The sequence below is a fragment of the Artemia sp. Qi Xiang Cuo genome, chromosome 12 (assembly GCF_049724085.1).
Source record: "Artemia sp. Qi Xiang Cuo chromosome 12, ASM4972408v1, whole genome shotgun sequence".
Lineage (NCBI taxonomy): Eukaryota > Metazoa > Arthropoda > Branchiopoda > Anostraca > Artemiidae > Artemia > Artemia sp. Qi Xiang Cuo.
Window position 1 is genome coordinate 48,029,809 of NC_142805.1, and position 17,778 is coordinate 48,047,586.

A 17,778-nucleotide genomic window follows, 5' to 3' on the forward strand; every position below is an offset into this window, starting at 1 on the left:
GTGTAAAAGTACCAAAACAACAGCCATCAAAAATAAACGAAACCCAAAACGATGAGAAGTCAGAGGCAACTCTCGGACCTAAAGCTCTCCAGGGCCCTGCTATGTAAGTTATGATTTGGGGGCATATATGGTTGTTATGGAAGGGATTCTCGTATAAACTTAATGGAGGGCTAATTTGATTGGAAATTGAAAGTTCTAGTTCAGTTTTTGAGAGTCAAAAGAGATCGGAGGACAACTAGTCCCCCCCACGCCCATTTTTTCCCGAATGCATACGATAAAAATTTTGTGAAAGCCCTTAATCTAAAATTGTTCAAAAGTCAGATAACAAAAACTCCGGTGTCGACACAACCCCCCAGGACCCGGGGACAGGCGTTGTAAGTTATGACCTGGGGCATATATGGTTCTTATGACAGGGATACTCGTATAAACTTCAGAGAGGGCTCATTTGATTGCAAATTGAAAGTTCAAGCTCATTTTTTATTAGTCAAAAGAGATCCGAGGGCAAATAGCCCCCCTCCACGCCTTCGTTCTTTAAACCCATCTGATGAAAATTTTTGAAACAGACATTTTGTTAAAAATAAAATATCTCAAAGAACTGATAAGAAAAACTTCAGTCTCAATACAGCCTCCCAGGGCCCAAAGAAAGACGTTCTAAGTTATGCCCTACATGCAGGCATGGTTCTTATGAAAAAGATCCTCGTATAAACTTCATAGAGGGCTAATTTGATTGGAAATTTAAAGTTCTAGTTCACTTTTCAAGAGTCAAGAGATTTAAGGGCAACTAGCCCCCCCCCCTTCCCTTTTTTCCACAAACCCATCCGCTATAAATTTTGATATAGCCTGTTTTTTAAAAATTGTTCAAAAATTAGGTAACAAAAACTCCAGTGTCAACACAACCCCCCTAGGCCCAGGGAGTAGGGGTTGTAAGTGTTGTCCTTGGGGCGTGTATGGTTCTTATGAAAGGGATTTTTGTATAAGAAGGCTCATTTGATTGTAAATTGAAAATTCTAGTTCAATTTTTAAAGGTCAAAAGATATCCGAGGGCAAATAGCCCCCCCCACACACCCTTTTTTCCCCATACCTATCCGATAAAATTTTAAAATAGCCATTTCATTAAAAATAATTCAAAGACCAGACAAGAAAAACTCCTGTGTCGATGCAACCCCCTATGGCCCGGAGGCAGGCGTTGTAAGTAATGCTCTGGGGCCATATATTTTTATGGCAGGGATGCTCGTATAAATTTCGAAGAGGGTTTGTTTGATTGGAAATCTAACGTTCTCATTCACTTTTTAAGAGTAAAAGGAGATTGGAGGGCAACTACCCCCCTACCCCCCCCCCCTCCACGCCTTGAATGCATCAGATAAAAATTTTGAGATAAACATTTTGTTAAAAATATTTTAAAGTTCAGATAACAAAACTCTGGTGTCGACACAGCCACCTCCCCCCCCCAGGGCCCGAGAGTAGGCGTTGTAATTATGCCCTGGGGGCATATTTGGTTGTTATGGAAGGGATGCTAGTATAAACTTCATAGAGGGCTCATTTAATTGGAAATTGAAAGTTGTAATTCATTTTTGAAGAGTCAAAAGTGATCGGAGGGCAGCTAACCTCCCCCCACACTCCATTTATTTTTTTTCTCAGACGCACTTCATATAGAAGGGGTCGTCGGATAAACTTCAAAGGGGGCTCATTTCAAAGGGGGCAAACTTTTTTCACTTTGACATTGTTACTATATCAGTTTTGATACTTTGATGAAGATTTGATTTTTTTTAAGTTTGATTTTTAAATAAGGAATTTTTAAAAACTTAAAACTTTTTGCAATCAAAAACTAACAAAAATTATTTAAAACAAATTTTCCGAAAAACAAGTTTTTCAGAGAAAAGTAAAAGCCATTTTAAACTTAAGCTCAGCAGATACAATTAATTCAAACTCAAAGCGACCAGAAATTACTGTAAAAAATAAATGAAACCCAAAACGAACAGAAATTAAATAAACAGTCATAGGAAAAAACATACAACAAGTAATAATATAAACGAAAAAATAGATCTTAAAGCGAGTAATGCTTAGATTGAATATGAAAACCAAGGTTAAAACGAAAAAAAATATTTTGCTATTGAAGTATAAATGCAACTTAAAACGAACAGAAATTAAAGAAACAATCAATGCAAACAAACATAAAATGGATATTGATGTAAATGAATAAATAAACCTTAAATTGACGGTGAAACTTAAATTGAATATGCAAATCAAGCTTGAAACGAACGAAAATCACTACAAAGAAGAGTTTGGGTGTCGCCTCCTTCTCTCACTGTAAAAGTCTAAAACACACTGCGTCATTGGCATTTTACTGAAAACTATATGCGTCTTGAACAGTCTTGGAAAGTATAAACAACATCACAATGAATATTTGATATATAATGTTATTAGTTGTTGAAATATCGATCAGTTCAAGAATTTGTTTCACTGTAATTTTATTTTTATTTTCAATCCTGTAAGAACTCGAAAAGAAAATATTTGTAATATAATTCGTTTTCAGTGAAGCGCCAATTACGCACTAGGCTTTTGGTTTTTGTTGACAGTTAAGGAAGGGGGCAGTATCCAAACTCTTGTTTGTAGTGAAACTATATTCATCTTGAACAACTTTAGAAAGAACTAATAAATTAAACTGAATATTTGACGTATGATGATATTAATTGCTGAAAGCTCATCAGTTCAAAATTGTTCAATAATTTTAATATTTATTTTCAATATTAAGTACAAAAGAAGATGTTTGTAATAAAATTAGTTTTTAGTAAAGCGCCAATGACGCAGTAGGTTTTAGACTTTTACAGTGAGAGAAGGAGGCGACACCCAAACTCTTGTTTGTAGTGATTTTTGTTCATTTCAAGCTTAATTTGCATATTTTTCAATCGTTTTAAGATTTATTTATTCGTTTACATTAATATCTATTTTATGTTTGTTTGCATTAATTGTTTATTTAATTTCTGTTCGTTTTAAGTTTCATTTATACTTCAATAACAAAAATATTTTTTTTCGTTTTAAGCTTGATTTTCATATTCAATCCAAGCATTACTCGCTTTAAGATCTATTTATTCATTTATATTATTACTTGTTGTAGGTTTTTTCCTATGATTGTTTATTTAATTTCTGTTCGTTTTGGGTTTCATTTATTCATTAATAGTAATTTCTGGTCGTTTTGAGTTTTGAATTTTAACAGGTATTTGTATCTGCTGAGCTTAAGTTTAAAATGACTTTTACTTTTCTTTGAAAAACTTATTTTTCGGAAAGTTTTTTTTAATTAATTATAATAAACAACCCGAGTCAAACTCAAAGCGAGCAGAAACTATGATGCGTGGGGTTTATTTACTAGATCTACGGACTGGGAAGTCGTCCCTGTTGTACCCCAATTATAGTATAAAAAAAAAGAAAAAAAATTATTATTGATATTAGAAGTAAAGATCACCACCTAGTAATATCTAGGGTTAATTTAAAGCTAAAATTTGGGATTGGTAACTACTTCAAGGAAGCTATGACGCTGGTAAACTCCGGGATGAGAATTTGAAAGAAACTTTCAAGGAATAGTTGAAAAGTAAACTGGAGAGCTTAAAAATTGATAATATAGAAGATGGATGAAATAATTCTAGGAAAATAGTTTGTGAAGTCATTGATGGTTTCTTAGGGAAGAAATTTAGAAACGAAGCTAGGGATATTAGTGAAAAAGCTATACGTTTCAAAGAGAGAAGGAGGGGCCTTCACAAGCATTATCTAAGTGATAGAGCATATGAATGTAAGAGTAATGTAAACAAAAGCACAAAAAAACACTAAAATGTGAGCTAAGGAGGTGCGAAGTGGAGGTCATGGATAAAATCGCCGACGATCTGGAAGATGCAGCCAGACAGTATAAAAGTAAAATATTGTGCTGAAATGTTCATAAATTCAGAAGGAATAGTAAATCTGAATTTGTTCTAGTTAAAGATAGGAACGGTGCCATAATTAATGAGAAGGAAAATTTTAAAGAGAGATGGGCAGAACATTTTGAGAATGTGCTTATCCGTGATAGAGTTACACGAAAAAAATATAGAAAAAGTTTGTGACGGTTTGGATGTGAATTTTGATTTATTTTATGATGAAAAATTAGTGACAGTACTAAAAGGATGAAAAAAATAAGGTCCCGGGTGCCAATAGTGTGGTAAAGAAGTTTTTTTTTAATATGGTGGTTGTAAGGTTAGAAATAAGTTACCGTAGATTATGAATATTATTTTTGAAAAACGGGAAGTAACTATCGAAGGAACACTCTTATCATAGGCAGCGCGCTAGCGCTGCCTAAGTAAAGAACGATGTGGACACAATGTGTTGTTTTTTTGTTTTTTTTTTGTTTTTCTCCATACCCGGGCACTTTGTATCGAAGGAGTTGTCGTAGAAAGTTCGAAAAGGGCTCATTCGATTGGAAAATGGAGTGGCTTGTGCCCTTTTTAATAGTCAATAGTTATTGGAGGGCAACTAGCCCCCCTCCCCCCTACGCGCATCATTCCCCCAAATACATCCAATCAAAGTTTTGAGATAGCCATTTTGTTCAGTGTAGTTGATTTCCAGATAGAAAATATCGTTTTGAGGAGGACACTCCCCCTCAACCCTCGGGGCAAGGGTTTTAAGTTATGCCCTGGGGGCATAAAGGTTTTTATAGAAGGCGTTGTCGTAAAAACTTTAAAAAAGGCTCATTCGATTGTCAATTCAAAGGGCTAGTGCCCTTTTTAATAGTCAAAAGTGATTGGAGGGCAACTAGCCCCCCCACGCCCATGATTCCCCCAAACACATCCAATCAAAATTTTGAGATAGCCATTTTGTTCAGCGTAGTCGATTTCCACATAGAAAATATCTTTTTCAGGAGGATACTCCCCCAGAACCCTCGGGGCAAGGGTTTTAAGTTATGCCCTGGGGGCATATAAGGTTTTTATAGAAGGCGTTGTCGTAGAAACTTCAGAAAAGGCTCATTCGATTGGAAATTCAAACTGCTAGCGCCCGTTTTAATACTCGAAAGTGCTTGGAGGGCAACTAGCCCCCCCCCCCCCCACGCCCATCATTTCCCCAAACAAATCCAATCAAAATTTTAAGATAGCCATTTTGTTAAGCGTAGTTGATTTCCAGATAGAAAATATCTTTTGCAGGAGGACTCTCCCCCACAACCCTCGGGGCAAGGGTTTTAAGTTATGCCCTGGGGGCATATAAGGTTTTTATAGAAGGCGTTGTCGTAGAAACTTCATAAAAGGCTCATTCGATTGGAAATTCAAACTGCTAGTGCCCGTTTTAATAGTCAAAAGTGACTGGAGGGCAACTAGCCCCCCCCCCACGTCCATCATTCCCCCAAACAAATCCAATCAAAATTTTAAGATAGCCATTTTGTTAAGCGTAGTTGATTTCCAGATAGAAAATATCTTTTTGAAGAGGACACTCCCCCACAACCCTCAGGGCAAGGGTTTTAAGTTATGCCCTGGGGGCATATAAGGTTAGTATGGAAGGCGTTGTCGTAGGAACTTCAAAAAAGGCTGAATAGATTGGAAATTCAAACGGCTAGTGCCCCTTTTAATAGTCGAAACTGATTACAGGGCAACTAGTCCCCCCCCCCCGCGCCCATAATTCCCCCAAACACATCCAATAAAAATTTTGAGATAGCCATTTTGTTCAGCGTAGTTGATTTCCAGATAGAACATATGTTTTTTAATGACACTCCTACAACCTTCGGGGCAAGGGTTTTTAAGTTATGCCCTGGGGACATATAAGGTTTTTATAGAAGGCGTTGTCGTAGAAACTTCAAGAAAGGCTCATTCGATTGGAAATTCAAAGGGCTAGTGCCCTTTCATATAGTCGAAAGTGATTGGAGGGCAACAAGCCCCCTCCCATGCCCATCATTCCCCAAACGCATCCAATCAAATTTTTAAGATAGTCATTTTGTTCAGCATAGTTGTTTTCCAGATAGAAAATAGGTTTTTAAGAAGGACACTCCCCCCAGAACCTTCGGGGAAAGGGTTGTAAGCTATGCCCTGGGGGCATATAAGATTTTTATAGAATGCGTTGTCATAGAAACTTCAAAAAAGACTCATTCGATTGGAAATTCGAAGGGCTAGTGCCCTTTTTAATAGTTGAAAGTGATTGGACGGTAACTAACCCCCCTCTCACGCCCACCTTTTCCCCAAACACATCCAATCAAAATTTTGAGATAGCCATTTTTTTCATTTTTTTTTTTCGTAGTTGAAAGTTCTTGAAATTAGGTCTTTGAAGATGACAACCCCCTCTCAGCCCTCAGACAAGGATTGTAAGTTATGCCCTGGGGTCATACAAGGTTTTTATAGAAAGAGCTGGCGTAGAAACTTCAAAAAGAGCTCATTCAATTGGAAATTGAAATGGCTAGTGCCCTTTTTTAATAGTCGAAAGTGATTTGAGGTGAGAGAAACTCTCTCGCCCACCTTTTCCTCAAACACATCCAATCAAAATTTTTAGATAGCCATTTTGTTCAGTGTTGTGGATTTCCAGATAGAAATTATGTTTTTGAGGAGGACACTCTCCCACAGCCCTCAGGGCAAGGGTTGTAAGTTATGCCCTGGGGGCATATAGGTTTTTATAGAAAGCGTCGTCGTAGAAACTTCAAAAAGGGCTCATTCCATTGGAAATTGAAATGGCTAGTTCCCTTTTTAATAGTCGAAAGTGACTGGAAGGCACCTAACACCCCTTCTTCGTCCACCATTTCCCCAAACATATCCAATCAAAATTTTCAAATAGCAATTTTGTTCCACGCAGTTAAAGTTCAGGAAATTATACCTTAGAGCAGGACACTCCCCCCATAATTTTCAGGGCAAGGCTTATAAGTTATGCCCTGGGGACAGATAGCCATTTTGTTCAACGTAGACGAAAGTTCTCGAAATTAGGTCTGTGAGGATGACAACCCCCCCAGCCCTTTTTAATAGTCGAAAGTGATTGGAAGGCACCTAACACCCCTTCTTCGCCCACCATTTCCCCAATCATATCCAATCAAAATTTTCAAATAGCCATTTTGTTCCACGCAGTTAAAGTTCAGGAAATTATACCTTAGAGCAGGGCAAGGTTTGTAAGTTATGTCTTTGGGGCATAACATGTGTGTAGGAAAATGTTTGTCTTTGAAATCTGAATAAGGGCTTACTCAATTGTTAAGTTAAAGAAATTGTGCCGATTTTAGGAGTCAGAAGTGATGGGAGCGCAACAGATCCTCGTATCATGCCCCCTAGATTTTCCAACATATTCAATCAAAAGTTTTAGATATCCATTTTATTTAACGTAGTTTAAAGATTTGAAAATTACGTCTTTAAGCATGACAACCCATCCCCCCCCCCACAACCTTGAGGGCAAGGGTTTTGATTAATGTCCTGGAAGCAGGTAAGGTTTTTATTGAAACCGATGTTGTTAAAACATCCGAAAGGGCTCATTCAATTGAAAATTGAAAGGGCTAGTGCCCTTTTAATAGTCGAAAGTGATTGAAGTGCAACTAACCCCCCTCTCACGCCCACCATTTCCCCAAACACCTCCAATCAAAATTATGAGATCTCCATTTTGTTCAACGCAGTCGGAAGTTTTGGCAGTTAGGTTTTTTAGGATGATAACAAACTTACAGTTTTCACTATATAGAGTGTACGTTATGCCCTGGGGGCAAGTAAGGTTTATATAGAAAGCTATTGCAGAAGTTTTGAATGGGGCTCATTGTATTGGAAATTGAAATTGCCCTTTTTAATAGTCGAAAGGGAGTGGAGAGTAATTAAACCCCCTCTTACGCCCTCCATTTCCCCAAACACATTCAATCAAAGCTTAGAGATAGCCATTTTGTTCAACGTAGTTGAAAGTTCTGGAAATTATGTATTTAAGGATGACAAACTCCCCAGAGTCCCCAGGGTAAAGGCTGTAAGTTATGCCCTGGGGGTATATAAGGTTTTTAATGATAGAGTTGTCGTAAAAACTTCAAAAAGGGCTCATTCAGTTGGAAATTTAGAGGGCTAGTGCCCTTTTTAATAGTTAAAAGTGATTGGACGGTAACTAACCCTCTCTCACGCCCACCGTTCCCCCAAACATATCCAGTCATAATTTTTAGATAGCCATTTTGTTCAACGTAGTAGAAAGTTCTCGAAATTAGGTCTGTGAGGATGACACCTCCCCCCCAGCCCTCAGGGCGAGGGTTGTAAGTTATCCCCTGGGGGCATATAAAGTTTTTATTGAAAGAGTTGTCGTAAAAACTTCCAAAAAGGCTCGTTTTATTTGAAATTGAAAGGGCTAGTGCCTTTTTTAATAGCTGAAAGTGATTAGAGAAAGACTAACGCCCCTCTCACGCCCACCATTTTCCCAGACACGTCCAATCAAAATTTTGAGATGGCCATTTTGTTTAAAGTAGTTGAAATTTCTGGAAATTAGGTCTTAGAGGATGACAACCACCCTCACAGCTCTTAGGATAAGAGTTTTAAGTTATGCCCTGGGGGTATATAAGGTGTTTATATGAACTATAGTCGCAGAAACTCAAAAAAGGCTCATTACATTGGAAATCCAAAGGCTTAGTGCCCTTTTTAATAGTCGAAAGTGATTGGAAGACTTGACATTTTTATAGCAAAGATCGATGTGGGTATAATGTATTATTTTTTTTGTTGTTGTCGTTGTTTAGACCAGGGCACTTTGTATTGAAGGAGTTGTCGTAGGAATTTCGAAGAGGGCTCATTCGATTGAAAATAGAAATGGCTGATGCCCTTTTTAATAGTCGAAAGTGATTGGAGGAAAACTAATCCCCCTCCCACGCCCACCCTCCCATTTGACTTTATGTTTAAAAACTAAATGTTGCCATAAGATTAAATCAAAATGCACTGTGTTAATGATAATTCCCAATAAGGCATCTCAGCAGTATCCCAAAAACGACTGAGGGTTTGATGTTCAAACTTTTGGGGCTGCTTCTGCTCTTAAGATTTAACCAAATCAAAATAGCGTAAGTGTATTCAAGCTATCAAAGAAATTAAACAGATTTTTTTGCGAACTGTATCAAGTTTTCCATTTCAGGTCAACTAGACGAGGTATGAAACTAAATTAAACGCTTCTATTTGTGTCCAGATTTTTAGGAGGTAGTATGTGATTAAAAATTGCTGAAAATTTTTCTCCAGCATACAAATAGCAGGCCAAACTATAAATCTTTAAAAAGACGAAAAGATTTAATTATTTTCTTTTTCTCTGAAAAGACTATGTCAATATAAAACGAACAAAAATTATTTAAAAAACTTTTTCCACAAAATATGTTTTTCAAAGAAAAGTAAAGAACGCCATTAAACCAAAATGAACAAAAATCAAATCAAATAATTTACCAAAGGTGAAACTACCAAATATCAGCATCGATAAATAAATGAAATCCAAAACGAACAGAAATTACAATAAATAACCGAGTCAAACTCAAAACGAGCAGAAATTAACATAAGTTAGCCTCAAAACCTTTATGCCTTCCCAAGGCCAGATCATAATTTGCACTTTACTGAATAAAATACAAATGAATGTGCATTGTCTGTTTAATATACATATACTGATATTTAGTAATCAAAATCTTTATATTTTTTGATTTATTAAAGTTATAAAAGTAAAAACATTTATATTTTTTTTTCAGTAAAGTGCAAATTAAGATCTGGCCTTGGGAAGGCATAGGGGTTTTGAGCCTAACTTCTGTTAATTTTTGCTCGTTTTGAGTTTGACTCGGTTATTTATTGTAATTTCTGTTCGTTTTGGGTTCATTTATTTATCGATGCTGATTTGTGGTAGTTTCACGCTTGGTAGATTATTTGATTTTATTTTTGCTCATTTTTGTTTAATTGAGTTCTTTACTTGTCTTTGAAAAGCTTATTTTGTGAAAAAAGTTTTTTTAATTAATTAAAAGAAGGTGATAAGAAGGAATATGGTAATTATAGAAACATTAGCCTGGCTTCTGCAGGAAGAAAATTACTTCGTATGATAATGACACTTTTTAGACTTAGAGACAGTATAGATAAAGCTTTAAGAGAAATACAGCGTGGTTTTAGGAAGGGTAGAGGATGCGTCGACCGAATTTGCACTCTTAGATTAAGAATGGATAAGTCTCAAAGTCATCAAGCGCCATTAGTCCTTAGTTTTATAGATTATGAGCAAGTGTTTTATTCAGTTGTTAAAAGAGAATTAGCGAAGGTCCTATTCTTGCACGGTATACCAGAAAAATACATTAAAGTAATCAGTGTCATGTATAAGAATAATATTGCTGCGGTTCAGGTAGGAAGTGAGTTACTAGCTGGTTTCATATTAAATCAGGAGTTAAGCAAGGTTGCGTTCTATCCCCATTTGTATGGATCATTTTGATTGATTTTGTCCTAAGAAGCACAACAAAGACAATGGGAGAGCACTTAAGCAAATGGGAAAGTAAACCTTTCCTAGACTTAGATTATACTGATGATTTAAGCATCCTGGAGGATTTTAGCCAAAGGAAGAACTTTTAGAAGTTTCATAAGTTCAGGGTGCAAGAATAAGTTTGAAAACTAATGTCAAGAAGACTAAGTCACTAATAAGTGAAGGTGAAGAGGTGATGTTGGGTAACGAGAAGATTGATCAAGTGCCGAGCTTCAATTATCTAGGTAGTATTATTAGCAAAGACGGTGGGTGCAATTAAGATTTCAAAAGTTGAATAACCAAGCCCCAGGGCGTTTTTTCACACTAGAAAAAAGCTTGGCAAAACAGGAAGATAAGTCACCGAACCAAGATAAGCCTTTTAGATGTTACAGTGATGACAATGGTAAAGTGTGATTCTGAAGCGTGGGCGCTTCGAAAACCAAAGAGGAGTTGAGTTCCAGCGAGAGGAGTTCCAGAGAAATCGCTTAGGCCTACTGGTTATTTTGGGTTCCCGAATGAAAGACCATAAATAGTAAGCTGTACGAAAAATGTGGTGCAATCCAACTTCTTCGGTCTATAATTAGAGAAAAGGCTGAGATAGCTAGCACACGTCCTGCGAATGATAGATTGCCAAAGATTGTCCTTGTCAGCCAACCGTTCAAGGCCAAAAGAAAAGTGGGTCGTCCCCGAATAGGGTACGAGGATGTCGCAAGGAAAGATTTAAGGAAAACAGAAACTTTTTGGGTGGCCTTAAATAGATTGGGATGGAGGAGAAGCGTAAATACATTCTTAGACCACACTGGCTACACATGACGTGTGAAAACAAGAGAGGAAAGGAATTAATAAATGAAAAACAAAATCAAATAGGTAAGAAAACGAGGGCTTTGTCAGCCAGTGGCAAAATATGAAGACGAAGAACAAGCAAATATTTCGACAAGGATTTCCGCCAAATCGTCTTCAGTGCTAAAAAAAAAGAAAAAAAACAACAAACAATCAAACAAGACCTATCATTCTGAATTTAATCGAACAAGAGCAGAATAGACACTCAATAAAAAAACAATCAGAAATAAATGAAAGAAACAATCACCAATTGGGTTAAATAGGTAGCTGTTGACTTACAGTAGACTTTACCATTCGACAATGTAAATGTTCCTTAGGCATGTGAACCAGTTGTCTTTAATTAGACTGGGTGAAAATATTGATTGATTCTTTTGGAATTAAGTTGTGATAAATTGGGCTTAAGGAAATATCGCCGGTATCTCTATTTATAGCCAAATTTCTGTTTATATATTTTTTTATCCCAATTACCTCTTTAAAAGATATTTATAGGCCATTTACAGTAGATATTAAAGTTGCCTCCTCAAGAAGAACCAAATGTGTAGGGTTTTCACAGATATGCAGGGCCAAGGCGGAATCAAAGTTGTAATTTTTTTTTGAATCTCAGGGACTTACCGATTGAAATTTTGTGTTCATACAAACGTTCACCAAGTTGTTGATGGGTCTTACCTATGTAAAATTTCCCACATGAACACGGGACTCTGTAGACAACACTACCCAGTATAGGGTCCGTTTTATCTTTTCCTGAGTTGAAAAAATGATCAACTTTTTGTAAACTTTCTGCGTAGCTGTGCTGGCCTCACGCAGCTTGATGCTGCAGTGAGTCGTTAGTAGTAGTTGTTATTACTTTAAGGTTGCACTGGCACATTTTCACTTTGGCACATTTCACCTTATAGTAAAGTTCAATCAACAATCGAGGCACATGTCTGTGTCATTGGACTATGACAGTCATTCACATGTTTTAGACACACCAGAAAAGCAACATTGAGGCATCCAACAAAAATCTTGACACATCAGTGTTACCCAAGGGTTGTCTAAATTTTAAATTTTATAACAAATATTTTTGTCTTCGGCCTCTTTTTTCTTTTTGGGCAAAGGGCAAATTTGAGCGTTTTTAGCAGCGAAAGTAGACAGAGGGTGAGTTATAGAATGTCAAAACATGAATTTGGCTAGCTTCATTATTTGATGACCGACAAATACAAACGATATTCCATGTATTAAGAACCAAATTATAGCAAAAGGCATCTATTATAAATCTCATACGGCCTTAATAAAGACCAAATAATGCACCAAACATTCTGATAATTCTAGATAAATCTAAAATATGAATTTAAAGCTTTTAATAGATCGTTTCTGAGGGTAATTCAAAACATTTTGTAAAACTATGCACTCTGTACACACTATTATTAAAGAGCTTTTTTTATCTTAAGAGCTTGATACAGATTCGATCCCTCGCAGATTCAGTCTCGTCTAAAAATATGGAAAGATAGTGGTTTAAAAGTACAATATCATCACATTTTTATTATTTCCTAAGAGAATATACTCTGATCACCCCCCCTCCCCTTACGGATCGGAGTTGTTTGCAATCATACCCTTATCCTTTACCGATCACCCTACTTTTAATGAAACAAATAAATATTTTTAAATGCACCAAGTGCACAAAGTCACTAGAAGAGTGTGAGCGCCACTACTCATTTTTAAAAGTCTTGAGATATTCCCTTCCATTGTTGTCATGCCAACATATAAAATGATACTCGTTCATCAATTAATATTGTCCTAACCTGAACTTCTGATGACCTTGATCCTTGTTCCACCAGAGCTATCCAGGTCACCCAAAAAGATCCACCCTCATATATACTGCTGCCCAAACATCTTCTCATTACAATTGGACTATCGTGTTAACGTGCATCAGGTAGGGGCAACGAAGCATATTTTTTTAGCCTTCCTCTTCGTTTGGTTTCATCTGACTGCCACCCTTTGTTGATGCATTACTTCTGTTACAAAAGACTGTCACTAGAAAGAGCATATTTCTTTAGCCTTCCTCTTCGTTTGGTTCCATCTGACTGCCACCCTTTGTTGATGAATTACTTCTGTTACAAAAGACTGTCACCAAAAAGAGCATATTTTTTTTAGCTTTCCTCTTCGTTTGGTTTCATCTGACTGCCACCCTTTGTTGATGCATTACTTCTGTTACAAAAGACTGTCACCAGAAAGAGCATATTTATTTAGCCTTCCTCTTGGTTTGGTTCCGTCTGACTGCCACCCTTTGTTGATGCATTACTTCTGTTACAAAAGACTGTCACCAGAAAGAGCATATTTCTTTAGCCTTCCTCTTCGTTTGGTTCCATCTGACTGCCACCCTTTGTTGATGTATTACTTCTGTTACAAAAGACTGTCACCAGAAAGAGCATATTTTTTTAGCCTTCCTCTTCGTTTGGTTTCATCTGACTGCCACCCTTTGTTGATGCATTACTTCTGTTACAAAAGACTGTCACTAGAAAGAGCATATTTATTTAGCCTTCCTCTTCGTTTGGTTCCATCTGACTGCCACCCTTTGTTGATGCATTACTTCTGTTACAAAAGACTGTCACCAGAAAGAGCAGAGTTTCTGGTTGGGAACATATTCTCTTGTTAACGTTCAATATCCTGCGAAGACAGTTATTCTTGAAAGCAAAGATCCTCTTTTTTTGCAGCTGGTCTAGATTCCAGAATTCACTGGTTCAGGCATAAGGATTTGGTAAACAGATACTCTTTCTTTACTTAAAACCCCACAGTTCTTATTTCAAAACTTTGCCAATAGACTCTCTTAGTCTAAGAGCGTGAGGTCATCCTTCCCTGACATTGGTTTGAAGAAGCCCCTAGGAAAAATTCCAGAAATGGTGGCCTATGTTTACACATATAGTGTTGGAAAACTTCCATGCATACTTATTGGTATACTCTTAGCTCCATGACAGCATAACGTAATTTTATATATCATAGGCCAAAGCAAAATAAATTTAAATCATTCTACCACGCTTTGTAATTTTTTCTATATTTTTAGTTTAAATCCTTTAAACTACAGTCATCTAAGTCAAGCAAAGAAAAACTTTCTAGGTATATTATACATTCTTGTATGACAATGCCATCTAAACTATTTACAGTGACCAATGTAGAGAATCACAGGAGAAATATACAAATAAATAAAGGGAAGTGAATGTGATTTTTTTGTTTCATTTTTATATCGGATACCAATACTCAGGCCGATTCATCGATAACAACGAGCACAAAAGTGAAAGTCACCTTTTAGAAAATATTAAAAAAAAAAGAAATTGGAGCTTTTACATACCATTGGTATAGGCTTCTCGGTTGTCGATGGATTGGGGTTCGAGCTAGACATTGTAATGGGTAAACCAATCTCAACGGGATTTGGTGGAGGTGGAAACGGTCCCATTTTTTGGATATAAGGCGAAAACATATTGGGCATAACAAACCCTTTGGGCGTAAGAAGCGGTGAAAAAGATTCTTCAGGTATCATCGTCTGGGGCAACAACATTGGTTTAACCTCTGGTAAACCTGTATTTAAAAATTGAATTGCTGTACTCACAAATTTTCACAAAAAAAAACACTTAACTTAGCCTGAATTAACTTCTAACTGAAAGAAATGCTTTTACGTAATTTCCAAATCGTAATTTTTTACTCCTGATAATACAAAACTGTTAAATCTATAAGCTGCATCTGAAATTTCCAGCAATATTAAGGACTAGAATTGAAGGTTTGTCAATATTGCCGGATACAGACCCTATATCGACACATCTTATAGGATCAATTCATGTTCCTGTAGCATTTTTTTAAACGTATTTAATGGTACTCATACTGGACAGACTATTAAATTGGCAGCTCTAGTTGACTAGATGGCAAAAGCTATCTTTCTTGATAATGAAAAATAGCGTGAAGGATAAACAGTTTTTTGCTATTCCAAATGTTTTACTGAAAATTGATTTTAAGGATATGCGGCGGAACCGCTGCTACGGATAGTTTCTGTATAACCAATTCTAGCGCCGTATTATACTCACGGTAGTCGATAAAATCAAGATTATGCACGATTAGAGTGTCAATTATGTAACCTGTTCGTGATCTTCTCAGTTGAATAATGTTGAACTTTCAAGCATAAAATTTGCGAGTGACCAGCAAGAGTTGAAGTTTAAGGCATAATTTATTGAAATTGGAAAAGATGGAAGCATAGAAAAGCAGTTTTCCAATCATTAAAAAAATCTGGGAAAAGATACAAATACATCTGTAGTAAAATTATAATGTTAAAAACAAAGGAAAACACATGTCATTTCAAACTTTTGACCTTCTTTTATTGGAACGTGTGACAATGGTTCGGCTCAGGAAAAACTCCGACCATTTTTTTTTTTCCTTAATATGAACAGTGTAAAGAGTGCAATAGGAAGCTATTCTATTACATAATCTGCTGGTAAAAAAACTTTGGTAAATAAAATAAAAACACTGGTTAACTAAATACAAAACTCAGCTTGTTTCATTGTATAACTGCAGACCTTCCTGTTATTTGCTGTTCCGTAACAATTTTGTCTTATGAGCCATAATCTGTGAAAGGCTACAATTTTCTTGGCTGAAATACGATAGATTAGCTGCTCCAAAAGTCTACTGGTAAGAGATCCAAGAATTCGAAATTTGTCAGAGATGAACCTGGTATCATTACAACTACCCGGGACAAGAATGTTGAACTCTGGAAACAACAATTCCAGAAACATTTAATCCCCAAATTCATCCACTGCCACCTACTAGATCCTCTAAAATGCCCCAAACGATGGATATTGAGGTTTTAAACTAAAGTCCCATGATGAAGGAAAAATCCTGACAGCAATACAGAAATCAAAAAATTAAGAATAACCAGGACTTGACGCAACATCAGCAGAAATCTGCAAAGCCTTGCAGGGCCCCTACAAAACTGCCTAAAAAGATATGAGAACAGGAGGTAACCATACTCGTTTTTAAAAAAGGGGACAAATCTGAATGTAAGAACAACCGAAAAATATCGTATTGCTCGCAATGGCATATGGGTTTCGATGCGGGGAGACGACGTCCCTGAGAAACTAATATATATGACTCAGGCATACAAGTACAAGTTGATGGACAATTTTCTTTGCTCGTCGATATCGATTTTGGAGTGAGGCAGGGATGCGTTCTGTCCCCCATGCTCTTTAAATTCGTTATCGATTAGGTAACGAAGCATGCCACGCATTCGTCACTGGTGTCAAAGTAAGCCGTTTTTTTCTGCATCAGTGACCTTGGTTGCGCAAAATATATTGTCTTGTTAGAGAACCGTACAACACGAGCAAAAGCCATGCTACACAATGTTGCTGTCTATGCAGAGCTGGTTGGCATGAAGATTAGCAAGTAAACGACTAAAATTCAAACGAACAATGAAAAAGTATTGGAAAGTGATATTTTCCTTGATAATGACCGTTTAGAAGGGGTCGATCAATTCAAGCATCTGGGATCTCTCTTTGACATCTACAGTGGTTGCAGTAAGATGTACAGAACAGAATATCTTGAGCATCATTAGTCTTTGCACATCAAAGGAAAAACCTATAAAGATGGAGAGATACACTATTAAAAAACGAAAATCCAGATGAAAGAGGCATCTCTCTGTTCCGTACTCCTTTACGAATGTGAAACTTGACCTCTTAAAGCCACGGATGTCCATGCTATCACTGTATTTGATTATTCATGTTTGTGGCGAATCCTTGGTATTTCCACACAAGAGAGTGCGAAAAATACCCAAATTAGACGGCGTTGTCATCAATGTAGAGGGGGAATGAGGTCTAGACTGGTAATTGCTCGTTGCCATCAGGACACTAGAGCACTGACCAAACAACGCCGCCTAACCTGGTTTGGCCATGTTAGTCGAAAAGTTGATGATTCCCTAACAGAACAAGATAACCCTCATACACAGAGGAAACGTGGTGGGCAAGTAAAGACCTAGGTAAACACAGTAAGACGCACCTAGAGCCAATTGACGGCTTCCACCATCACGGTTGCAGATGGTACAAACGTTGACCGGAGATTTCCATATCTCTCACAATTGATGGAGCGGATTGGTTCTCAAACGTATGTCACATCATAGCACCAGAGAGAGCTGAAGAACCTGTGTTCTGATACAAGTACAAGTAAGTACAAGTACTGATAAATAAAGTTACACACAAATCACAATAAATTAATTGAACATAAGCAATATCGCACTATTTTCTATACATAAAGTAAGGATGTCTAGAAGCATAGAGTCAGAGGAGCTAGTAACACAAGAGCAAGGATTTCTAAACAATGAGGCAAGGATTTTTTTTTCTCAACTTCTTTAATGAAGAAACAAAAAATTATTTTTCAAATCTATGGGACGGGGGGGGGGGGGCAGTTCTGTTCTGTTTTTGCTGAATTGGTTCAATGAACATACCAAAAACGGTATTTTTCAAAATGTAGAGGGAGAATGAGATCTAGACTGGTAATAACTCAACAGTACAAGTCACCCAAAAGAACGGAAAATCAAGA

General features: G+C 36.9%; 1 protein-coding gene across 2 annotated transcripts in view; it reads right to left on the bottom strand.

The window, feature by feature from the left end:
• The window catches only part of LOC148946207 (meiosis regulator and mRNA stability factor 1-like), a 344,665-nt gene that overhangs the window by 270,230 nt on the left and 56,657 nt on the right, over window positions 1–17,778 (bottom strand). For both annotated transcript variants that reach the window (XM_089098280.1, XM_089098279.1), the window contains exon 7: window positions 14,555–14,781. In XM_089098280.1, coding sequence (XP_088954406.1) covers window positions 14,555–14,781 — 227 coding nt within the window. The remainder of the gene's footprint in view (window positions 1–14,554; window positions 14,782–17,778) is intronic.